Genomic DNA, 27,068 nt, shown 5'->3' with positions numbered 1-27,068 from the left:
CTGGATATTCGATGTCGTTTGAAGCAAAATATATTAGGTACTGTCTTTTCCTGATTATTTGCAGCATGCAGGGTTTTCTTTGCATAACTGTTGATTGCCTGTCTTGGTGTTATGCATCTATTTCTATTGATGCATTATTGTATCATTGTTATCCATCTATTATTTAGAACTTTGGATAAAGAAGCTATGTAAATAACTCTAAATAAAAAAACAAAAACCCTTATTCAACTGGTGAGGGGCACTTTGCTCTTAGCCCACACAAGGGATTCCTATTTTAGACCATATATAAAACCTGCCTTTTTTAGACCAGATAAAAGCTATCTATAACATATGCCTATACACGAAAACAGGAAGTAGATGGGCTTCTCCTGGACATTATCCTTGCATAAGCAAAATCACTTATCAGATTCACACCATTTTAATCTTTACACTATTGCTTTCAATTCCAGTACGTCCAGGTGGAAACTCACAGAGGTCGTCATTGATTGGAACTCATTTGATCATGGTATGCCTCACTACACCAAGTTATCTTGAAGCAAAGTAGGAACTCAGTGGCATGTTAAAAGAAGCCCTAGCCATGGAATTCTCCCTGTTCCATAAAAATAAATATACTCACCTAAATATTTAAGCAATAAACCCAAATGGGTGAGTGCTTTACTGGGACAGAGAAGTTATAAGCCCAAGCGTAGCAAGGGCTTTAACGTTAGCCTGGGCATTAATTGCACTGGGGTTATTAGGATTAGCATCCCAGCATGTTTACCAGGATAAGAAACGCCAAAAACTACAAACCAAGAAGGCCACCATGGATTAGAGTAAAAGAAACTACACGCAGTCCTTTCTCCCCTTCCATGGCAGCCACTGCCGCGATAGAGATGCGCCAGGAACACAGAGTGTTACTGGTGCCAGTGAGGGACAAAGGAGCGCAAGTTAAGTGGTGCAGGGGTGTGGAATGTGTAAATTGGGGATGGGTGGAGGGAGGTAAGAGAGAGCGGAGGTGCACTTACCTTAATTCCTGAAGAGGAAGATGGTGGCCTCCCGCTTCAGGGGAGGCTCGGAGTAGGGGCTTTACCATGAGGTAAAGACCTCATTTCCGAGCCTCCCGATTAACTGGGAGGCTGCCACCACCCCCTGCTGGGTGCTAATGTTTAAAATCTTTCCCCCCCTAATGCGCTGCTGCAAAGCTATAGTAGGACTAGCCTCAGCATGGCTTGTAACTGTATATGTTTAATTCTAAGATCGACCTGTAGCTTGAACGTGGAAGATCTCTTCAGGATGGCAAAAGAAAGATATTATAAACACACCTTCGGCTACTTTATTACCATGATCCCACATTTCAATCCTATAAAGACACTTCCACAGTCTACACTGAGTGATACATTTGTAAAGTGGTCAAATATCCTACTGCACTTGCAGCTTTTTCTAGCATAATGTATTCTTGGCCATCTGGGGACACAAATTCCCAGCCACAGTTAAGCATATCACCAAGGAAGTCAAAAAAGCCCAACTGTCACAGTTCAGGACCATGCATGGCAAGTCTGTGCCTGATGTCACTTATATGCTCTTATTACTTTGTTTATGCTCACTCAACGTAAGCCCCTTCAGTTGGCACTATGAACCGGTTTCTGTGTGTGAAATGACCAATGAATCATCAGCAAAAAGCATAAGTAGAACACTGCTAGAGTCCTCTTTCAGGGGAAACTGCCTTTTTACTTATTAGGGCTTTGTTGAGGTCCTTTAAAAATAAATTAAATGGGACTGGGGCAACAGGCAACCTTGGCGCACCCCTTTCTGGATCTTCAACTCTCAGATTAGCTAGCCCCGTGGCCCAAACCCGGACTGCGTTGTTGTATCGCTATGGCACAAATCTAAAACATGGTGGAAGTTGTTTGAAAACAAGTTAAGGGTCTCTGCAGACTGTGAAGCTGGAAATGCATTGGAGGGACAGGGCCTCCCTGTCCTTGTCCTGTAGTCCTTTTTCATTTGTGTTCTGTATTGTTTTCTGCCCAGGAGTCCATGTGGGACTCCTGGCAGTGCAGCTCTTCCTGTTTTTGGTTTGGTGTACAGACACATGGGATACCCTTATGGCACCCATGGATGGGGGTACAACCCTGTGCCCCTATTGTATGTTTTGGGCACCTGTGTGTGGCAAACAGAGCAGGGTATGGACTGGTGGCAGCTTCATGCTGAATCAGACAGGTGCTCCGAGTATCCTCCCTTTTAGGATACCCAGGCCCTGCCATTAGAATCAGTTGATTCCTGATGGGAAACAACATGGCCCCTGTGGCCTCTTGCTTTCTATTGCCCGTTGTTTTCCCAAAGTCCTGGGAAGTCTCGACTCTGTCCCTTCCCCCTGACTGGGTGTTGGGTGGAAGGTCCATATATGGTGGTGTTGTGAAGTCCAGGCCAGACTGGCTTGAGCCTTCCCAGTGACTATGTTGTGGGTACACCATGTGGGTGGGACCTGGGTAAATGGAGTGTGTGACCAATATGCACTTCTTGTTTTGGATGTCTGGTTTCTGGTGTTTGACACAATGACTGAGAGAGCCCTGCCCAAAACTGGTATGAATGCAGTGTGTAGTGTTGAATGTCTGTTGAATGGCTGGATACTTGTCCCAATACACATTCCTTGTGAGAGTCTGAGAGGGAGGAGAATGGCCTGAATGCACTGTATGCTTGATTGGCTGACTGACTGCCCTTCTGAGTGATTGGTTTCCTGAGTGTGATGCAGCAGAATGAATGGGAGATCAACTAGTATATCTGGGGGCCTCTCACTGCTAGAAATCATTCAGAAGCTGAAGTTGAAACTGACGCTTAATCTCTAAGCCGAGCCTGAAGAAGAAGGTTGGCTGCCATCTCCCTTCGCCGAAATCCGAAAGCTGTTGAGACTGATCCAAGAGAGGACCATCGAGCACCGCTAACCTTTTGCTGAAGCGGCCTGGAAGTCAGACCCTGGAAAGGCTGCGACCGGAGATTGGGACCGCCGAGGTAAATGAAGACCAGCACCGGACATTCCATCCACTGTCGTCGACCAGGGTTTGCAAGTTTGCTGTAACCACTGGAGGCCGGTCAAAGCCGTGTTGCCCAGAAGAGGGGACCGCTTGACGTCATGCCACTGACGACCGGAGCCGAACACTTCTTTGCCTAAGACTTTTGATTCACGGACGTGCTCGTCCATACTGCCGCCCGCCTTATCCCGCCAAAGAAGGCCAGGCTGTCGATGCACCGAGGAGCATCCGCCGGTGGGTTCCCCGCCACCCAACGACTGTAGAGACACCGGGCGACTCAACGCCCTTGCTGAGCGACAGTTCTCAACACACTCTTTGCGGTCCTGAACTATCGACATCGAGGTGCCCCGCACGCCTCTTCCTTGCAGGACGCCTACGCTCTGCCGTCGACGAGCACCGCTGGGACCGAAGCTGCCGCCTCGATGCCGAATTCACTTTCTTCGAGGGATCTCGACGATCCGTGGCTCCTGCTTTAAAGGGAGCCGCTCAATAAGGATCCGTCGATGAAATCTGCTATTCCAGGTACATTGGGGTGGTAGAAATATTATAGAAGGATAAAAGACTTACAGAACAATATATGGACTGGGCTTGTGATATATATTTACTTTACAAGTTGCCAAGGTGGGAGGATCCCCACACAGAACTGTGTTTAACGGTACAGGCAGTATTCTGTCAATTGTTCCAACCACCTGCTTTCCTCCTATGTCTATTGTTGGTTACCTTTATTAAGTGATTTGTGTGAAATTTAACCAGAGTATAGTTGATGCATTTTAATGAAATCTAATAATTGTGGTACCGCCTAGAACTGTATACATTTGCCATTGTAGATTTACTGAGCACAAAGTGAGTTATTGTGATTGTGTACATAACCTTGAACTTAATTATATACAGACAGTGTGTTAACTAATACAGTGTGTGGACATTCCTTTGTGGGGGCTTGGGGACTACACTGTACTTATGAACCAGCCTGCATCACCTCCTGAGAAGCTAGGCCTTGGATTGCTCGTCCATTGCTACCACAATAGAGAATCTTGGCTGGGGTCCTCTGTGCCTCTCCTCTACCATATATAAAGCAGAAGTACAGACACCCCCCTCCAGTCTTTACACAGACGACCTGCACAGAGGCAATACATGGAATGGAAGCTGACCTGGGTGAGGTGTCTTCGGGGAGTGGGGGTGGAGCAGCCGATGGTGAGACGCGGTATTCCCCCCTTTTTTTTTTACACCTAAACCGTCCTATTTTTTGGGATTCTCCGTTGTCCCAACCCACCCCCCTCCTTCTACCTAAACAAAGGCCGAGGAAGAGAGCGACAGAGTAACAAGATTAACTCTTATACATCGCACTGGACATGGCCCGCTGATCGGGTCAGGCACTTCACTTTAAGTACATAAATCTGATACCAATTAGCTCTCCTCATACGGATAAAAGGCGGAACATAGAGACACACTATGAGCAAGGTAAACACGAGTAAGAGAAGAACTTTCGGGGCGAAGGCAACCCTATTGGAGCAGAGCAACGGACCAAGGGGACGAGAGCAGCTGGTTGAGAACCCCAGAGTTCCCTACAGGAGTTTGTTGCCTCCAAAAGACAGCAAAAGACACATGAAGAAGGCCAAATCCCAAAACAGAAGGTTGCATTGTGTTTCAAGGATGCCGGCGCCCCTCCCGGGTGAACGGCAGAGTGGGGAGGTGAGGCCAAACCTGTGATACTAACCTTGACTTGTGAATTGAAAAACTGTAAAGACAAGAAAGAAATGCACACAGCCGGTGAGTTGAAAAACGACCTGAGAGACCGGTGTGTGTTGAAGATGCAACATTATATCACAATTGAAGGCTGCACACGTGTGGATGAGACGCGAAGAAAGGCAGACCTTTGAATGCACTTTGAAGTAAACATAGCTGTGAAACCAGCGATACTAATGAGTGGTCTGGCGAAAAGAAGTAGCCCACTCAAATGTCTCTGTGAAAGGTGAATTGTTTGTAGCGATAAAATGAATGAACTGTAAAGGTGAAGTGATCAAAATAACCCAGAGAGAAGGGGAGAGAAGGGGAGAGTAAAAAGCTGAATGTTTGCGTCGAAGTGGTCCTTGTCATGATCTCTGCTTCCAAAAGGTCAGGGTTTTCCCAACTCCCTTGGAAGCAGATTCATAACCCAGGTTCCGAGTGCCAACCAGTCCCAATTGGGACCTTTTGGACCCAGTCCTGGCGCCAGTGGCACCAGGCTCATAAATATGCCCAGTCCCAGCGCTGGAAGCGCCGGGCTCATAATGCTTGGGTGGACTTACCTGCAGCAGACCATGCTGCTTACTTGCCTGCCAGTTGAGCCTCTGATCCTCTTCTGTTTGGAACTACTTTTCCTGTTGGGTGGGGCAGGAGCCACTCTCTAGGTTCAGAACACTGGAACTCTTCTGGAAAGCAGGAACTCTTTTCTTACCTAGGCGTGGCTGTGGAATGAGACACCTAAGCACTACAGGAGGCTATTTAAACCACACCCGATGGATGAATCTTGCTTTGCGTTATTCTGCATCCTCTGCAGCAGAACGCTCATCGTGTCTTCTGCATCTGATCCTGGGCCTAAGGAAAAAGGCTTACCATCCTGAATCCAGTCTTCAGCAACACCTATAAAGACAAGAAAGAACAGGTTAGCATTACGGTCTTCAGTGACAGCTCTTCACTTACCTGGGCCATCGGCTGTCACCAACGCCTCGCGCTGCATTCTGAAAGACCAAGGCTTACCTACTCTTCGTGCGCTCCGGAGGTCTTCACAATGCATTCCGGTATCTGAAAGACAAAAGCTTACCAACTCTTCGCACGCTCCGGAGGCCTTCGGCGCTGCATCCCGCATCTGAAAGACAAAACAAGGTGCGTTTAAAGACATTGGGGAACTTTAATACTCACATGCCATTACTCCTTTCCACATCTAACCCAGTGGGTATTCCGGCACCCTGCAGCCGCTCCGAACTTGTACCTGCAAAATAAAAAGACAGTTAGAGCGCATCGTGAAGCAGGCAACAAGCGCTTACTTACGTGCTTCCAGGCGCTTCTATTCATCACACGGGCTCCATCTTCAACTCACTTCAGCCAGTCATCCACCATCGCCGGAACCCTGCAAAACAAGAGACATCATTACTAAAGACTTTAAAGACATTAGAATTACTCGAAACTTACCGTTCGTGCAGTAAACGACAGACAGCAGTCCTCTGAAGTCAAGAGGCCTGCTCCCCTTATCCAGTGAAGAAACTGGTTACAGCACCCTGCCCCGAGGCAGATGGAGAGCACGGCGTTCTCTTACCTAAGGTGAGAGCGTTTACCTTCGGGGTTCTACAGGAGAAGAGAAAGGGAAGAAGAGAGAGACATTCAATAACCCAGTTCATTAATCCCATCTTTTCTATCTGCAGACATCTTACCCTTCGAGTCAAACATACAGTGCACAGAGGTCCAGCCCAAAGAGCCAGCCGTGTGTTACACATCACCTTTGAAGATACGGTATACGCCCAGTCAAGACCGGCGTCTCTACGGGAATCAGGTGAGTGTTACAGTCCTGTGGAGGTCTGTAAAGAAAGCCACGCACATTCAAAAGTCTTTGACATAGGGGAAACGGTCTGAGCCCGACTGAGGAAGACGCAAAGGAAGTGAGCCGCCTGCAAGTATTATTGTACTTTTGTTGTGAAAGTTCTGAGCCCGACAGAGGGGGACCGTTGTGAACCTTTTGTTGAATGTTGTTAGGAAGATTGGAATGAGAGACTTTAACGTGGAAGGCCAGGCGGGCCTCGATGCACGTCTTGAACTGTTTTGTGTTGAAAACCGAGCCAAAGTGTTTCATCCTGCCTACAGGGACTGCCTTACTCTGTGCTGTCTAACGTGGGGAGGAGAGCTGATTCAGCCACATTTATTTTTTATATTTGAACACTGATTTTCCTTTCCAGATATAGCTCCTTTTTACACTTTGTACAAGAGATAGGGCAGGCATTAGGTTTTGTTGGCATAGGCCATTTTGAATTGAACGACGCAAATAGGACTGTTTTATTTATTATTTGATGGTCGAGACAACTCCCATCTTAGTCATAGGGCAAAGCAGGAGTTTTTCCAAACCCAGAAACTTTAATAAACGTTTTACAAATTGTACCTTTTGTGTCAGAGTTATACTTGTGATACATTCCTCCCTTACAGAGGGGGGGAGAATCTACTGCCAGCAAAGCCCGCAAGTTTGAAAGCTGCTGGCAAGCAGCAAGAGGAACACAGGACGCAGAGCGTCCAGTCACCTGAGAAGAGAGAAGGCAATTGTGGTGACAGGACCACAGAGATCCCGTGGTGGACAGAGGGTCCCTCAAACTGCGTCGGTACCACTAGGCATATATGATCACCTACCAGAAGGTTACCCGAGGAGATGATAAAAAACTGGATCGAGAAAGGATACGGGTATCGTGATGCTGAAGTGATGTGGGACCACAAGAGAACTAAGAAAATGGCATACCCTGAGTAGCGCAAGGCCCTGGTGATGTTACCCCAGGCAAACATAGATAACGCGGAAAACAGGAGAACCGGGAGGCCTACAAGGAATCATAACGGGAACATTCATACTCACCACTGTAATATAAATGAGATAATAAGAAAACAAAACAGAATAAGAGAAATCTGAGAAATCATTATGTGACTAGTCATACTCGTCCCAGTGATATAATTTAAAGAATAAAACAGCAGACAGATAAGAGAAATCGTTATGGGACCATTCATATTCATCCCAGTATTACGAATGAAAGAGTAAGGAAATGAAATGGTGATGAGAAAAGACGACCAAATACAATATTCCAAAAGATACTATTAATATACAAAAACCTGAGGAAAGTACCGGAATATTTAATGGGAGAAGTACGAATGCAAGAGAGACTGAGACACTTACGGAGTAGAGAAACACGCCTGGTGAAAAGGGCAACCACGAATATCTATCAAAGGCCACAGAAGCTGAAGAGATAGGATACCATAACCTAAGTAAAAGAGAAAGAGATTCAAAGAGAAACTCACAGACCCTGGGAAGAGGGGAACGTCAACCTATATGAACCATGTCATTATTCAAGACCCCAGTCTGATTATAAGCCAGTCAATCATTTCTGGTATTGACTAATATTAAGGTGCTCATGTTAATTTTGGACATGTTCATATTACACTTAATTTACATATCTAAAAAAAACAAAAAGGAGCAGTGCATCAGGAACCATGATAGAATCGGATTCAAACTTCAAAGCTTTCACGCCCCTTAGCATTTCAAGCAAGCAAGTAATAAACGCCTATGTTTGTGCCAGCATCGTTTAGGAAGAGATTTGTGCATTGGTAATGCCAAGCAACCAACAAAATCATGTGTTTAAATCTCCAAAATGCATGTTGTAATACGTTATTATAATATAAAAGGACATTTGTTTTAGAAAGATGGTCTAGGTATATCGTTTAATATTAAGCAACAAATAAACATGATTATGTATATTAAAGGCGTCCAAACATTGTTTGTCTACCCATTTTCCTATTTATATTTAAATAGAATGAAGGTAGCAATAAAGGGGGAGACAATCTGGGTGCTCGATCTGAGCTGCACATTTAATTTGTGCATTTGCTGGCCCTATTTGCTCAGTTGTCACTAGCACGTTTGCTTGTTCTATTTCCTCAGCTTGTTTTTCGTTCTTTGGGCCAGAGTAAGGGACACCACGGGAATCGATGGTCCATGATCACTGGGGTGGGGGTCCATGACTGATAAAAGTAGGCTTCCTGGAGTTCAAGATGGCCACCATCCCGTGAGTATGTGCGTGTCAGAGCTCCGTCTGAGCGAGATACCCAAAAAGATGACAAAAGCAAAATAAACAGAAATTATGTCTCTCCCTACCCACCCCACCCAGCGCCCATTGAGGAAGCGACCGATGCCGCTCCAACAAACGAGCCACTGAACCCGATTGGCGCACTTGGCAGCAACCCAGCACTCCAACGCACGGAGTAGAGAAGGGACATAGCGAGCGTGTCCCCCAACCCACCTAAGGATATATCACCGATCGGGGTCAGCATCAACAGCCCACGGAACACAGCGGAGTGCAGGCGGCCCAGAGAACACAGCACCCCGAGGCACCCAGAGCGAAGTGAAAGCTCAGCAGCTCCTCCATGGAAAGGAAATCCCCAACGGGGCGGTGGCCGCCCAGAAGCCCCAGAGCGAACTCGGCAGGAGCGCCTCATATATATCGGTTATAGATCAAATGCATTTGATCGAATGACTATATGCTCGAGTCAATTTGACCGAAAAAAGGATCCCCCGTTTTTGATGTTAAAACACCTTTTTTTACCTATACTAGAGCAACAAAAAAACAAGATATACTTTTAAAAAAAAATTCGACCTTTTTTTTTCGGTCAAATTGACTCGAGCATTTTGTCATTCGATCAAATGCATTCGAACATTTGACCTGACACCATACATATCGGCTAAAGGCAGGAGACAGCGGAGCCCCGGAACCTCCTGAAGTGGACCGGTGATCAGATCCACCCTGCGTCCGCTGCAGCAGGGGAACTCCTGACGCACCACTACAGGCGGTAAGCAGGAAGGAGGCGGGAAAAGCAGTAATGAGGAACAAACACTAAAGCCACGGCAACATAGACTTAAGACAAACGAACAGAGAAACTGCGTCAGCACACCCGGGGGGAGGAAGGGCTGCGATACACTCAGAAGCACTGGACAGGCAATACAAGACGTTGCACTGTGCTAACGCAACACGACACACGGGGGGGGGCATGTACAGATAAATGGAAGCCCGGCACCGTTAAACCTCTAGACCCGCGAAATATTGCAGGGGCACCTCCCCAACTACAAGAGTGAGAGATATATACGAAATAAGAGAGGGAGAAGCCGTCTGGCACAAGAAGAGCCGTACGCCTCGATACACCCTTTGGCACAACACGGCCAAGAACTCCCCCACATCATTGGAGAACCTGATAAAGAGCCCACAGAACACCCTAATGCATAAGCAACAGCCACAGTGTAAAGATCACCCAGTGACACAGCAACACCCTCCCCCGCCCGAAAATAAAGCAGTGAAAAGCGCAGTGCATGAAACATATGAAGCAGACAGCAATGCCCAGGGTCCATGTTGTGGGCCCTCACTGGAGGTTGGTTAAAAACACACCTAACCGCTGTGAAGTAGCTGAAGGGGACTACTGAAACGAACCCAACCTAGCAGCACCAATGAAACCTGAGCAACAGATAATGTTTGCACCGTTGTAACGCCAGCAGTGCAACTGCCCCCAGAGCTTTTGCACAACCCAGTACCAGGAGCAAGATAAAGGGACAGAAGCACACCGAACCACCCAAGGGCACCTTCCTGAGCAGCCCCACCCCCTCAACACCCCTTGACACAGTTACAGATGCCAGGGGCCAGATCCAAAAACGCCCTGCTGAAAGCCAAAAACACAACTAAAGTGCGAGGAGGTCAGCTAGAGCATTGCTGGAGACAGCGCCGTACAGAAGAACCTCAGGTTGAAACTGCGACGGAAGAGCGAGACAGCAATGGGAGCACAGAAGACGACACCAGAATGGCCCTGATCAAAGAGGAACTCCAGGAATGCCTGAAAAGCATGGAGAGCCGAATGATGGAAGCCCTCCAAGACCAACTAGACAAAATGAGGGAGGAACTGTGTTCCTCCTTGCAAGAAGTAAAAAAAAAACATTACAGACCTAGGAGATAGGGTGGACACGGCAGAAGCGGGTCTCTCGGAGATTGCGGAGGACTCAAAACTAGCCAGCCAACTGCTTGAACAAGTCGCAGAGCGACACACAACCTAGAACTACAGGCAAAAGAACTTGAAAATAGATCCCGAAGATCTAACATCAGAGTTAAAGGCCTGGCCGAAACGATTGATGACAAAGACTTGAAAGAAATTATGCAGAACTGCTTCAGTAGCCTACTAACTAGCATCCAACCGGAGGACATACTTAGACAGAGTGCATAGAGTGGGACCTAAAAAAGGAGATCTGTGAGCCAGGCCCAGGGATGTCCTAATGGCAAGGACTTCCTACACCATGAAGAAAGGAGATACTATGGGCTGCAAGGAGGCAACAGTTACTCTCCATCAACGGAACGCAAGTGCAGCTGTTTCAGGACTTCACGTTATCAACCCTACACAAAAGGAGATTAATAACGCTGGTCACAAGAGCGCTGAAGTCCAAAGGAATCACCTACAGATGGGCATACCCATTTGGCCTGCAATTCACATGGGAGGGCAGACAGCAGCGCAACGTCCTTCATGGTTAATGGGATAGCCACCACCAAAATAAAAATACGTAGGAGGCACACGCCTAGGTTTTCTGCTCTCCCACCTAATATTCGCTATGGCAATGTAACCCGTCGCCCAAATAATAAGGCAGGACCAGGGGATACTGGGGTTAAAATGTGGAGAGATAACCCATATGATAGCACTATACGCGGAAGACATAATGCTCTTCCTTAAAGACTCTATAAACATAGTACCAAAAGCATGTGGTAGGTTACAAGAGTTTGCCACGATCTCAGGGTTCACCATCAACTTCAATAAATCTAAGGCCTTAAATATCACGGAAGGTGAGAGGGAGATTAACCCACTGAGATCCCTTTACCCGTTGATTTGGGAAACCGAAACATTGAAATACCTAGGGATCCATCTGACAAAAAACTACAAAGGGTTATATGGAGCAAATACAACGCCCCTATGGAAGCAACTGAGGGAGGACCTACACAAGTGAGACGCCCAAGAACTCTTAGTTCGCACGCATCACAGCGCTTAAAATCACCCCGTTACCCCACTTGTTATATGTAGTAAGCTCCATCCCAGTAAATATCCCTCCCCAAATGTGTAGGGCCCTGCAGAAAGAACTAATCGCCTTTGTGTGGCACCGGAAAAAACCCAGAATACAAAAAGGATCCTGACAAGACCACCAGTCCTGGGGGGACTTGAGGTTCCTGATATCGAGAAGTATATCCTAGCCACACAAATAGCACCAATGCGAAAGTGGAAGGGGAAAACACATTAGAAGGGTGGACAGGAATCGAACAATGGGTAACCACAATTCCGCTGGGAACGCTACACGTGGTGCGAGTAAAAGCCAGAGGAGCAGAAGTTCAGCTGCTGGAAGCGAACAAAGTGTCACTAAAGGAATGGGATAAAGCATTGAAGAGATGCAACATCACATCCGGGCTGGGACCCTTTACCCCAATGGCACATAATCAGGACTTTGCCCCGGGCAAACAGACCAGAATTTGGGATAATTGGGGACAAGCGCAAATACTTCACCTAAAATAATGTTTTCAAGGGGAAAATCCACTATTATTTGAGGAGTGCAAACAAAGGTTTGGCATTGGGGAAAAAGAAAGATAAACATATATACAGACCAGGCATTGGAGAACACAAAGGGAGGTTAAGAAAGGGGCAACTCGGACCCTGATAGGGTTAGAACTGACTCTACAAGAAGGTAATACAACTAGGGCAATATCGAGACTGTACAAGCTATTGGATAAGGCACAAGGGGGAGACATCTTCTCATGCATGGACAACTGGGCAAAAGACCTGGGGGTGCCCATCACAGAGGCGGAATGGGTCCAAATATGGAGGAGAGCACAGAAGACATCCAAATGCACCGCCATTAGAGAAACAGCGTACACAATATGTTTCAGGTGGTACCTGACCCCCCCCCACCCCCACATAGGCTGCACAAAATGAACCCTGGATACCCGCCCACCTGTTGGAGACTCTACGGAGGTAGGGGAGATCTGTTCCACATGTGGTGGTCTTGCCCTATGGCCACAATCTATTGGAAGGAGGTTCTAGGGCATATAAAAGAAATCACAGGGAGACAGTTGCCAGCTTTACCGAAAGTAATACTACTAGGGACAGAAGTAGAGGATGCTTATGCAGCAACAGGTAACAACGCAACTCTCATCGCCCACTTGTTAATGGCGGCAAGGATGATCCTAGCCCAGGGGTGGAAAAACCCAGACGGTCCCATAATAGCATGCTGGTGGGTTAAAATATGGAACATAATGGCAATGGAGAAAGAAGGGGCCCTAAAGGAGTGCAAGCACCTCAAATTCCCGGCGGTATGGGATCCCTTGCTCGAGTTTGTGAGAGAAAGGGAGGCGCAATACTACGGACCGGCAATGCTGAAAACACTACAAAACTGAGGACACCCAATAGGGCCCAGAAGAACCCAAACCAACGAGCTATGCCTACTAAAAGGACACATGGACACTACCGAATGACATGTAAAGCAGACCATAACAATCAGGGTTTGGGTGGGAAAGGGTAGGGGGGGTGGAAGTTGTTGATTGTTATAGTTAATGCAAGAATGATCTTATAAATACACAATCTGCGGTCCGAACACCACCTTTAAGTGACCACAACTGCATGTGGAACATTCATTAAGGCATCTGTGTCACTATTGTTATGAAAATTGATTGTGAATGAATAAATAAAGTGTTGGGAAAAAAAGCATGCGTCCTACATGCTGGGCACACTATTGTTTTCCAAATGTGCATCTTACACTTTGATAAAAACAAAAAGCCATGCTTTTTCTGCTTCTCTCCAGCAGCAGTAAGCTAAAGCTCCCAGTAGGGGGCTTTTGCTCGATTAGTGCCATGAGGGCAGAGTTAACCGAAAATCAGGAGGCTGCTTCATTGTACAAAATGGATGGCTCCGAGTGCGAACTTTGAGGCTCATTTACTCAAAGTTTTACATAGGAACTTTTTGTAAAAATATTCGTTACATATATTTTTCATTAAGGCCAATCTTTTTAACCCATAACATTTTTGAGTGAACTACTTAACGGAAGAAATAATGAGAGGCATATATTTTTATAATTTCACGATTTTGTTCAATTAAACTAAGCTATAGCACGCTTGATATAGCCGATTTTGTAATGCAACACCCAAAGGCATCAAACTACATTTAGGTTTTAGCTGAAACAGGACATTACTGCCCTTCACTAGGTCAAGCAGCCCTTCAAGCACAACAGTGCCACCATCTGCAGTCATTGGCTGTATTAAGCATGTGGGGCATTACAAACTTATCTTGGCCAATAATATCATGAACTTCATTCATCAAGAGCCCATATTTACTATACACACATACCCACACACGATAAATATTACATTAATGGAAAGAGTTCATGTGCTCAGGCTGAATTTGCATGCCAAGTGTGCAGATGTGTGCCTTGTATGTGGCTGCGTGAAAAGAGACGCACTGTTTTTACCCAAACCCTTTTGCTGGGTTTCTGCATCCAATCGACTGCCCATCACAATCCTTGAGTGAATTTAAATAACAAATACAAAAACCGATTTGCTAAACACTCTATGGATGTTAGTTTTTGCTCCACCAACACAGAAAATCGAATCGTCACTTTTGAAACAAGCATTGGCAATGCCAGCAGTTTGGGCTTTTGTGTAAGCATGAGAAAGGCACTTGCCAGGCACTGCTGTAGTGGTATTAACTGGCCATTGATGGACCAGGTGCAAAATGGTGTGTACCTGTGCATCTAATACATGTGCCTGGCAAATGCCTAATATTTATACACAAGCCAAAACTGTTGGTTTTACCAATGCTTGTTTTTAACAGGACACGCATAGTGCTTATAAATGAAGTGGCTAAATGCACACCTGGTTGGCATTTTTATTACAGCAGTAGTGGGTTAATAGCTCCAATGAAGTCATTAACTCTCAGAAAGCTGCTTTATTAAAACACTGACAGGCACTTCGAATGCAAAATTTGATAGCAAGGCTTGATTCATGCGTGTTCAAAGAGTTATATGGTAGGTTATTTATAACGTGCTTAATACACAGAGGTTTCTAAGCACGAACCAGGGGAATCGAACCTGTGGTGCGCCGTCTGGTTTCCAAGGCGTGCACATTGCCCCTGAGCTATCCTCCCGAGACCATGAGGCGGTGTTATTGGTACGGGGGTGGGGGGGTACAAACTGGGTGGGAATGGCTATAGCAATTAGCCATGGCTATGGGTGGAGAAATAAGCAAACAACACCTACAAGCTGTGTGTCCTTCCTCACAGCCATTTCTCTCTTTCTGTTATCTAATGCAATAGTTTATTCTTCTAGGTAGCGCAAATGCCACCCACTAGCCCAAAATAAAAAAAACACAAATAGCCACTGCCTGAGGCTTCACAAGCATTTGGGTATCTTTCTGTAGGTTTCTATGAGAAAGAGAAAAACCTATTTCCTATCTCTCCGGCAGGACAGAAAGAAAATACAATTCTGCTTCAGAACATTTTGTAGGTGTTTCAAGCTAGATGGAAGCCAGAATGCATCAAGAGATTTCATAGTTCAGATGGGAAATTCCCTAAATTTGTGGCCGGTCATTCAATCTACACAAAAATGATATATGTTGTGATTTGGCATCGTAACAGGGGTTCCCAGTTTACCCAATATCCTCTAATCCCCGATTTAAGATGGCAACACCACCTACTGAGGACTGAGCTATTCAAGGACTCCTCTTGGATCAAGAAAATACACAATTCCAAAAGTTGTACTTGTGGGGGAGGTTTGATGTCAAAACTCTCCCCCACAGGTTGGGACAGAAACCGACCCATGAAACAGAAACCACTCAGAATCCGGCAGTACCAGCAGACTGTGCAAAGCTAGACCGTACAATATCCAACGCAAATCTAGGTAGTGCCAAGAGAAAAGCAGCAAGTGTTAGGTGCAGAGTGGAGCAATGCCACAGGAAAAAGGCAGTAACATGCGCAAAATGGGTGAGGGGCAAAAGTAGTAAGCACTAACGAGTAGAAAGTGCCACGGGTAAAGCTTTACAGTCCCAGGCGTGAGTAGTGCCTCCGGGAAAATCTGGGTAGGAATAAGGGACAGAACATGGCAGTAACAGGTCACAAGAGGCTGTGGTTCCATGACATGCAAAGTGTGCACCAGCCGTAAAGTGGCTCCTTACCTTGTGCTTCGGGCACCACACAGAGAAGTCTTCTTCGTTTAGTAAACAATCTGGAAAGGAGAGATTTGGGGGGGGTCAGACTGGTTAGCCAAACAGTAACTTCACACTTCGGAATATTGCTAAAATGAATGTTCCTAAGCCTCATACCGGTCTCTGACTAATGCCAAACTCTAAATGGGACACTGGATGTCACTACCGCACAGGCATTTGCTCCCCGCCAGGACCTGCGCCTATGCTTTACTATGATTAGACACTGTGTTTTTACTGTTGCACTGCAGTTTGCCACCTTCATAACACCAGCTAATGTTGTACTATGCTTGGCCGCTCTGTGACTTTGTTGCCCCAAAATCCGCTCCTCCAAGGAGCTCAGCCAATGCTTTATTGATGCTAGTCTCGGTGTGCCTGCTCCATCCAAACCATCAGCTTCTAATATACTTGGACTGTACTCTGAAGGCTACTGTGGCACTGGTGTCTAGTATGCTCCACTCGGCGCAGGAGTATAAGCCATAAAGTGACTCACTTGGTGCCATTGTTGCACCAGTGTTCATTCCCTCCATGACCAATGCCTATTCAGCGGCCACAGGTAATCACTAATTATATTTAAGCATCTCAATCCCATATTCCCTCTCCCTGCTCCACTACTCTGCACTGCCAATTATGCCCACCTCCTGCGAGCATGTGCACTCTCGAGAGCACATGTGGCTCAGACTCACCTGCTTCCATGGCACACAGATGGTGATACTGGGACAAGCAGCCTCTGTTGTAGCAGCCAAGCGATGCCCCGGGCTCCTGGCATTGTGTACATTTCTTGATGAGGGTCAGAGAGGTGGGGGTGGGAAGAGAAATTAGGATTGTTAGTAAAGTTACAAAGTGCAACACTTGACCCCTCTCACTCCGTCCCACCCCCAGCATCCAAATCACTGCCTACAAATCTTTGGGCTACATGGACAACTAAGAAGGGAGTGGGTGATCCTTACATTTTTCCAGCAATCCTGTAATGTTAAGAATCCTGTTACCCACTGATGGAGATGTGCCTCATCTCTTCGGGTCTTTAGACTGCAACGGTAGAAGTTACCAAATATAGGGACTTTTATACGCCACAGACCCCAGCTCCAGACTCGAGATGTATCCAGAACGTTGACGGTATATCAGCACAAAAACAAATACATTATGAAGCCTGGGCACAAGTGCGGCCCTTCCCCTAATACACCTACCATTTACCATGAGCGTGTACTTGTTCTCTGGTCGTGCATGAACTAAATGGGGAATGAGAGGGGTGTGCGAGTTGCCGGAAAAAAGGGGGACATAGGGGCAAGTTGTAAAAGAGTCCATAGGGTGAGCACCTTGTACCTCCTTCTCTCAGCCCTCCTCCTGCCAGGTTCAGGGGAATAATGTATAGTAGCTACAATCGGGTCTTGAGGATTGGCAGAGACAGCCAAAAGACAACCCAAAGACTTGACTAAACAAATTCTTCATGTCTTCACCAAATCGGGTATTCAAACATGAGTCATCGTTTAGCACATGTGTCTAAAAGCATGCGACGTAGGCAAAGTGGATGCTTTTTAGATATATCAAGTTGAATTTGTTGTTGGAAAGCCCAAAGCTACCATTGCCCTTCCTACATGGTCATGAATGCCTACTTCAGAAGGAATGCTCTCTTTAATACAATAATTTATATAGGATGCAAAGATGGGATTATGCAAGTATGGATCACCAATGGGGTGAACAGCTACTCTGACCAACTAATGGCCTTTATGTGATAACATTTCAACTTGAGCATTCTCCTGATATCCAAACCACGGTAGACCAATCTATGCATCAAACGAGGAGGTTGCAGAAAGGTATACAAAAGCATATCTAACTTTAAAATGAAACTGAAATCACACTTTTTGGCAAGAAAGAGGAATGGGACCTCCGGGCCAAACTGCTCAGTGAAACCTTATTAGGGCATGCACCCGGCCGTGGCTGCAGCTCATCTGGTGAAAATAACTGCTGGCAGAAAATAAGCATTTAGTGAACATTTTAATATCACTGGTCCAGCAGTGGTCTAAATGGCTCATGAGCCAAAGCCAACATAACCAGGTCACAATCCCCAAATTGGATAGGATCTTCAAACTGTGGCTAACAAATGTGAGTGTAAAGAAAATACTAAATACCATTTTCTTCTTTTTATGCACTTATCAGATTTACCCAGTTCTGCTGCCGTAAACACAGCACTTGCTGGCTGCACTACCCCTGTTTATTGCTCCATTATCTATTTATTTGTATTATCGGTTTCTTCTCTGCTCCACACTTTCCACTCTCCCCCTTCCATGCACTGTTCCTCCTTTCCCATGCACGTTTTCAATGTCACTGGGCCTAGTAAGATCGTTTTGTTCACCCCTGTTCCCCTCCCTTGCCTTGTCGCGCTCTGAAACACTTGTGTACGAGCGCGATACAAATAAAATAGATCATATTTTTCAGACTGCATACATCTAGACCCATAAGAGATGAAAGTTTCTACCTCAAAATACCATTGCCGAAAAATAGAGATAATTTTGTGACTATGACAAAGGGTAATACTCTTTGTAAAGGCTCCATTAACTGAACCTGAGGTTCTTGCTCATATGCTTAGGTGTGGTAAATTCGTTCATGGCTGCCTAAAGAAGCACGATGTTCTTGCAAGATAATCCAAGATGTTCACATACTGTTTATGAGTCAGACCGTAAAGCTCAGGCATGAAAAGCAGCAACACAAAACTAGACCACATTGTTCAGATAGATGACAGTAGGAACCCCCAAAAGGAAAGGTTAAGACCTCCTACATTGTATTGGGCCAAAATGACAACAGAATCAAGATTTCCATATTCCGCATGCCATTGGGTATGCGTGGGATTTGAATAGAGGAATCAGTCACTATAGATGGCTCAGTGGCTACCAAGTTCTTGTCCAGCAGCTACCCCTGTGGCTCATCGGCCCGATTTGCTGAAATAGAACAAGACAGCTGTCGGAAAAGGAAAGCATCTTATCCGATGGAATATAAAAGTATGTTCCAGTTGAAGGAGGTTTAGGGTGGATAGGTTACCTCCAGTGACCAATGGGGTGTGGATCATACCCAAAAACATAGGAAACATCTGTGAAGGCGACTTCTGGAGTAAGGAGTAGGTGAAAGCAGGTACTCCCACCAGCAGTGCTGCATCTGACGTACGAGTAGTTTACTCCGCCATTTGGGAAGTGGGGAGAAGGAGATTTTAGAATATATGATTTCTCCTGGAAAAGCATCTACAGATTAGTCAAAACTACAAATGTTGCACGTTTGCTTAGTAGCTTAGAACATGAAAGACTGGTTTCTTGTATTTGTTAACTTTCAAATGCCATTTAGTGCAAATTATTTAGCGTTGATAAACTTATTTACAAGAATAACTTGGAATTTTAGTAAAAAACATGAGATTGTGAGTGGGGGCAGGGGTCTTTTTAATGAGTCCACACAGTGTGGCACAATAATTCAATTTATACAGTCATGTATAAAAATACATTTATTTATTATAGGCCTTCTGAGCACACTGGAAAATTAACCTGACAGGAAGTCTCGCACAACACTATGATACAAATATGCGCAGTCACCATAGGTTCCAATATAAATCAAATAACTTAGTTAGGAAAAGCAGGTAAGTATTTTAGATGCAGTCAATGATGGAACCAGATCACAAATCAATAACCCAACTTAAGAAGTCCAAACACTAAGATAAACGTGGCCTTGTGCCCAAAAGTAACAGAAGCCCCAATGTTTCTCACCAGTCTCTCTAGGTAAGTTAAATAAGGTTTTGCTGGTGATAGTTTAAAAGTTCCACAACAATTTTACCAGCAGCAATTGTGTGTTTTCTTTTATTCCAGACCCACGGCTAACTCAGGGGCAGGATACTTGACCCAGGTTCGACAACCAAATGGTGATTGGAATGAAATAAGGAGACAAAAGGTCTTGTTCCCAAGGTTACCCTATGAAGGACAGGGAGGAAGGACAGATACACAATGTTTATTTAACCACCTGACTCCGATTTTCCCAAATGACTTTGTGGATCACCTGGGGTTCGATCTTCTGCTGTTGGTTCCGGTGAGAGCTGCCCAGGAGTTGCAGGTTCAAGGATTCTTCCAGTGCAGCTACAAGATGCAACCTCCGTCGATGAAGAAATGCAAGAACCATAGATGCAGGCCTCTTCAGGACACTTCACAGGTTGGAGAAAGGCGAGTTCCAGCGACAGTCTCCCCGCACAGAAAACAACAAGCGTCCTTCCAGTCACGGCTCCAGGACAGGATCCATTGATGCTGAAACTTGGGGAGATGGTGACTTGTGGCACAAGCTGGAGACCACTTAAGTTCCGGACTCAAACCCGGAACTGCAACGCTTCTGGCGAGGTAGTCCACGTGAGAGCTGGTCACTCCACAGGACAGTCCAGGGACCCTTCTGAAGGCTCAGAAGGGCAGGATCCTTGAGGAGTCGAGGCTAGTTCGCTGCAGGTCTGCCGTGATCTGGAAGAGGAGCAGGGCTTCACCGGGCAGACTACTGAAAGGGATGCTGGGGCACTTCAGTAGTCTTTGAGGGATCCAATGATGATCTGAAGAAATGATTGCAGATGTATTCAAAATCAAAGCAAGTCCAAGCCGACCAGTGGTAAGGATCTGCACCAAACAGCCAGTAGTTGTCCAATCGGTGATAACTACTTGTTTCACATAGGAAAGGAAAGGAAAGAAGGAAGGAAGGAAAGAAGGAAGGAAAGAAGGAAGGACCTTCTCTCGTGGAGAGCCATTTTAGGGCAGTAGCCATATGCAGTAAACGCGAATGTGCACACTAAAAATAATACAAACGTGGTAAAAAATGAATCTGCTGCTACCAGCTTGTCCTTAAGCACACATATAACTAATGAAATATCCCAAGTTTAAGAAGCTACAGTGATACGAAGTATTCCAATTGCACTGTACTTCTGTACTTTAAGGTGTTGTGTGTAATGTTAAAAAGTACCAGAATTCAAAAGGGAAATAGGACAAACCAATGATCAAAAGGTATGAAAGACAAGGGAAGCCATATCAAGGAACCTCAGGCTACCCTCTCCCACATGTCGCTCAGTTGCAAAAGACTAAATAACTGGTGGCAAGAGATTAAACAATGTATCTTTTTAGTAGAGAATATGGAAATTAACCATTCAAAGGAGGGTATAATAATAACCTCCCCCTATGACAAATGCAAAACTTGCCAAGACATGCGGTTATGGATCAAGAAAAGACTTATGCTCACAAAAAAGCAGTTTAAAACACTGGAAAGAACGTTCACTTGTGAGTGGATGCCGGCTAACAGAAATCGCCCCTCAAAAATATCAGCAGACCAATTACAGATAAAGGAGAAACATTCAATGCCATCTGGGGGATTTCATGGAACTCTATCATCGACTGGCATTAAACAGCACATGTGTCCAAAGGACACCACTAACACATCAGTAAACAACTGAAGACTGTCTTGGGAGATGAACACTTAGCTATGTTACTGTTTGGGAAAGAGCAATGAAATCTGGGAATAAGACTTCGAATTCGGCTAACTGCAATGCAACAATTTCAAATGACAGCAGTAACACAAACAATATAGATGATTTTACATACAATTAAAAGTTGCAAAATAATAAAATACAATATCTCCCCTCTCCCTTTTTTTAACCAAAGAAGGTTGAATAAGTACTTTTATATCAACTTGTTTGTACCCGGATACCTTGTGCTGGGTTTAGATAGATATCATATCTACACACTTTTAGTTCAGTGAGGATTGTGAATGTTAGCATGTGCCACACTGAGATGGAATTCTTAACTTTAGCCTGCGTCGCATCTAGATAGAAATGTGAATGTTAGCATGTGCCACACTTAGATGGAATAGTGATATTATAGCAAGCATCACACCTAGACATAATTGCAGGGACAGCAATGCCAATTAACCATTCCACTAACAATTTCACCCCTCTGCATACACCCCTGACACTCTAACCGAACACAACCACAAGCCTACAGCACATCAATCCGCACAAACTTCACTACACTGCAACAACAAAACAAACCACACAGACTCGCACAAGAGCACACGACGACTACCGACGGTAAAAGACCCCAAGCCCAGCCAACGGAACCACCGGGCTGAGGCTGCCAACAGCATATCACTGCTCTCTTCCACTTTTCTAGCTTATTCCCACTAACTTACGGCCCCCCCCCCCCCCTTCCCTTTTCAGAGCCGCCAGAGCACCAGGGGACCACTCCGGTGGTGATAGTGTGTGGTACAAATATCCTTTAACATTAAAAGTGGTCAGCCGACACGTGTTTCGACCCCTTAGGGTCCTTTTCAAGGCTGGTTTATATACAGACAGGTGTATTGGTGAGTAAGTGAGATATAGTGAAAGCGATAAGGAGTAAACATGATTGTAGTACATTCATTTATATTAATTATGTTTGTATTTACAAATTGCAGACCTGTTTAAATACATTTTATAGTGTATACATAGTAATATAATAACGGTTTATCGCATTTGTTAGCATATATAAAGTTCATTAGGTAGTAAGAGAGCGAGTTAACCGTACCAAGGGAAAGAAAGGGAAGGAAGAGAGGTAATTGGGTTAGAGTGTAATCTAACGGTACATATTCGTACATTGGGTGCCTCCTTGAGGCGTATTAGATAGTATTTGTTGAAGTTAAGCCTTACCTAGGGTTTGGTCATTTAGGTGCCACATCTTTAGAGCATGGTATGTAAGTATTTTACGATGGCCCGTTAGGGCCTTTAGCTGTGGAGAAAGCCAGAGTGGAGTTAGAGAACTCTGAGAGCTGGTGAGTGTGCTTGGTGCATAGCTTGGCAATTCCAATTATCAAGTGTGTGTGTGTATTGACTTGAGTTTCTACTGTGTCCCATTGTGTGCATGTTCTTGCTTGTAAGTGTTTAAACCATTATAGGCCATTGAATCCTGCTGTATTAGCGCACCAGTTGCTTCTTTCATGGGACCATACGGTCCTCTGTCTGACCAGCGATAATTGTTAGATAACCCCCGTGTGAGCGGTTGTTCTACCTGACAATTTGGCATATCTCTATATATTCCTGCTGTTGTTGTGATGGGCCTATAGGCATAGAGAAAAATGTGTATATACCCTGTTGCAGTGTGCTGTGTTGCTGGGTTAATTTTTTCTGGGCCACTAGTGGTCCCATCATGGCTCCATCATGGCAGTGACAGTGGGTTCAGGAACACTGCTGGCCTCAGCGCTATACTTGTTTTCTATATAGATAGGCCTTCCTTGCAAGTTCCATATAAAGCCCCCATTGCATTCTCGGAAGTGGCTTTCCTAAATATGTCAAGTGCTAGATGCTTTGGATAGTGTCTCCCAGTTTGTGCGGGCTGGTGCAATGTAAAGTGATGGTGATCCGTAAAGAGAGTAGGAGGGTGCTCGTATGCTAGGAGTGTTCATTTTAAGAGCATACCAACAGGTGGTACCAAAGATTTGGCGTACATATTCTAGTTAAAGTAGGGTTGGCGTACCTGTAAGGCGGTTTAAGAGCGCTGATGTGATTGTTTCCTCCGGACGGCGTGGACTGGGAGTGGGGGATTCAGGCTTAAATGCCTGTGTACTAGTTGGGCGGTTCGATCTATATCGCACATGCGCATTGGTTCAGGGCTACAGACACTTTATTTCCCATGCATGCTCTTTTCGGTATGGTCGACGTGCAGTGAATCAACAGTGCGTTTTGGGAGGCTATTCCTTGGCTTGTGCGCATCCTGTTAACGGTTTAAAGGAACCCAACGGCTTGTCCCTGTCTTCTTGCTTACAATAGTTTACCCTGTTTGTTCTTACTTTGTGAAGTAGGAAGCGCAATCATGATGTGATGGAGAGGCATGTGGAAAGTGCACAAACCTGGGAGCAGTGCATGGTGATAATGCCTGCACACACTAACCTGGAGAACGAAAAGCAGAAGCATCGGGTGTCACTCAGATTAGTTGTCTTGAGGAGGACTTTGAAGAAAAGATTGTTAAAAATAAAAGACAAAATGGCTCATGATTGTTTATGTTTATTTTTGTCATGTGCAATAAAGTAGGGTTGATAAAGGGAACCTGCACAACGCTATGAATCTCTTTACACATCCCCACTATAGAGAGAATGATTAATGACACAGTCTGGGACAATTAGAAATAATGTATCTATTAGTCCAGTGCAATGCAGTGTGGACGAGGGGGTCCTTGCTGGATTTTACACTGCTGCAGCTTGGAACCTCTGGAGACCTAATGACAAGGTTTGGAGTGCTGCAGAAACTTGCTTAAGGTACCTCCTCTTGTCAGGGTCACCGCAGGGGCCTAATTAACTGATGCCTGCCAGTTAAGTGCCTGGGTTCAAGCACATCCACTGACAGACTGGCCTGACGCCTGCTCAAAAGGCAATACAGACTCTTCATCTGTTCGTAGAAGAGGGCCCATACACAAGACTGCATCTCTGGGGCCACCAATAACACGGCTGAACTGTTCAAAATCTGCAAGGTATTTGCCAATCCTACTGCAGTCTCCACTTCTCCTTTGCTTTCCCAGGCCCTATGCACTGCACTGGCCACCCACTTCACAACCAAAACTCAGGATATCTTGTCTCGTCTCTCCTCTATTCCCCTCCCTCCTCCCTCACATGCTTTTTGGCCTCCCTTGCCCCCCCTCTCCCTTCCCCTCCTACTGTCCTTTTTCTCAACCATAGCACGGAATGAGGTTTCTAAACAAGTCTGCTCTATGAAAGTCTCCTTCGAACAGGTGCTCCCCTGCTCCTCCAGAACTATGATAGACAACATTGCCTCCCTTGCTCCAGCCTTGATTGATTTCTACAATCACTCCTTTGTCACTGGCTCCTTCCCTCTACCCCTCAAGCACTTCCTTAAAAAACCTTCCTCTCCTTAAAAAGCCTTCTGCCAGGCAAACTGCCACCGTCCATCCATTACCCCCTTCCTGGGCAAACTCTTGGAGAAGTTAGTCATCTCCCACCTATTCCACCACACTGAATCGGTTGGTTGTCTCCATGACCACCAATCTGGCTTCAGAGCAGCCAGAGGCATGGAAACTGCTCTCATGAACACCAGTGAAGACTTGCTCTGAAATCTCGATTCCAACTCCCCCTCCGTTCTCATCCTTCTCAATCTTTCCTCTGCATTTGATACAGTCAATCATGCCACCATTATTATGCGGCTCCGTTATACCCTTGGCATCACAGACCTGGCACTGGACTGATTGACATCCTCCCCATCGGACTGATCTTCCCAGGTTCAACTGGGCCCTTTCCTCTCCTCCACCACACTTATCCACCTGCGGCATCCCTCAAGACTCTAGCCTCTCGCTGTGGCTCTTCAACATCGACCTCGCCCCAATGGCACACTTGATCTCAAACCTTCTCTCCTCAGATCCAGTGTTATGCAGCTCTCTTTCAAGCTTCCCTCCAGGTCCTCCTCTTCTTCATCTGTCATTCCTGACTGTGACTGCTATTTAGGCATGGTGCGCCGCTAACTATCTCTGCCTTAATGCCAGTAAGACTGAGATACTTCTCATTGGTAGCCATGGTCCCTCCTACACTCTAGTCGCCCTACATGGGACCCCTCCCCTCACCTTCTTGTGAGGCAAAACATCTCGGCAACTTGGACTCCTCTCCACATATCGCAAAACCTTGCCAAGAAGGCCCACTTTTAGCTGCACTGCCTCAGAGGCATTCTCCCCTTTGCTCGCCTTCCACCAGAAACTGAATGTCTCCAGAGCTCTGATCCTCTCCAAGCTGGACTAATGTAACAGCCTCTTCCTTAAACTACCTTTATCCTTCCTTCACACCCTTCAACTAATCCAGAATAGGACTGCAAGATTTATCTTTGGCCTCAAGTCCAGGGACTGCTCGTCTCCAGCCCCAACATCTCTCCACTGGCTCCCGGTGGCTGCGAGGATCAAGTTCAAGACTTGCTGCAACATACACAAGGCTTTGTGGGGCCTGGGACCTTGCTACATCCAACTCTCTCTCCCTAAATACCTCTCCGCTAGGGCCCTTTGGTCTTCTAGCTTCAACTCTCTGCAGATCAGATGCTTTTCCAAGCAGAGATTGGGAGGTAGATCTCTCTCTTCGGCAGAAGCCTCCCTCTGGAATGGCCTCCCTGCCCCTCTCAGACTTCAGCTGGATCACCTTACGTTCCAGAAGCTTTTCAAGACCCCCCCCCCCTTTCTCTTCTCCCTTGCCTCTCCCCCTCCCCTGCAAATGCCCCCCTCTGCAATTGACTGGCTGCCTAGCCCCTCTGAGTCGTACAGGGCACCAGACCTTCCCCACCCAGTCTACCCCAGCACTCTGTCTCCCTGCCCCCTCTGCCCCCACCTGCACTTGCCCTTCTGGGCCTCTTCCGCTGACTAGCCTAGCAGGGTATGCATCCCCACAGAGTCTGGCCCACCCCTGTCCTCGCACTTAGAATGTGGTCCTCACTACCTGCATCCCATGGCACTTGCCCACCTGAACTCCCCTTAGCACTTCCCTACCCCTAAGGGCCCTCTTCTTCCCGTCCTCCTCCCCCATGCATTTTATGCATCCACCCTACCCCCAAATTCCCTCTCCCAACCTAGCTAGCATTATCCCTTCTGCCCCTACCGGCACTTCCCCCATTCCCCACTGCCCTCCTTCTTGCACTTCTTGTTACTGCACTTGCACAATCCAAATGACACAAGGCCTAGTAGGACCGTTATTGTCGTTTTCTTCCCAGTCTCTCCCTCCTTTTGTGTTGGTTGGCACCTTGAAACACCATTTGCTCTACTGGCGCTTTATAAATACCCAATAAAATAAGTGGATCGTCACTACATAATAAATAATAAATGAATAAAGGCTCAAGGCAAATTTAATTGCATCAGCTACACACTTGGTTGAAAATGAAGGCTCTGTTTTCAGTTATTACTGATTTTTATATATAAATAAAGATAAAAATCAATTTGCTGCCTGTCAATTTGCGTAAAAAAAAAAAAAGACTAAAACAGATTAACTCATCCTTTGCTCCCAATGTCGTCAGTCATGCCTTGCTATAAGGAGCTGAAAAGTGCCTCATGAGCAGATGAAGCGGAGAACCTAAGAGTAGGCA

The 27,068-nt window shown here is 45.9% G+C and overlaps 1 protein-coding gene across 5 annotated transcripts in view; it reads right to left on the bottom strand.

Annotated features, from left to right (window-relative positions):
* TCF20 (transcription factor 20) overlaps positions 1-27,068 on the bottom strand; it is a 363,716-nt gene that overhangs the window by 92,826 nt on the left and 243,822 nt on the right. For all 5 annotated transcript variants that reach the window (XM_069654349.1, XM_069654351.1, XM_069654352.1 and 2 more), the window contains 2 exons: positions 16,666-16,759; positions 15,953-16,002 (listed from right to left, as the gene is read on the bottom strand). In XM_069654349.1, coding sequence (XP_069510450.1) covers positions 15,953-16,002; positions 16,666-16,759 — 144 coding nt within the window. The remainder of the gene's footprint in view (positions 1-15,952; positions 16,003-16,665; positions 16,760-27,068) is intronic.

Source organism: Ambystoma mexicanum, chromosome 3q (genome assembly GCF_040938575.1).
Source record: "Ambystoma mexicanum isolate Mex_15411 chromosome 3q, UKY_AmexF1_1, whole genome shotgun sequence".
NCBI lineage: Eukaryota > Metazoa > Chordata > Amphibia > Caudata > Ambystomatidae > Ambystoma > Ambystoma mexicanum.
The sequence above is the reverse complement of the archived record's forward strand: the minus strand, read 5'-3'. Positions and strand labels throughout refer to the sequence as shown.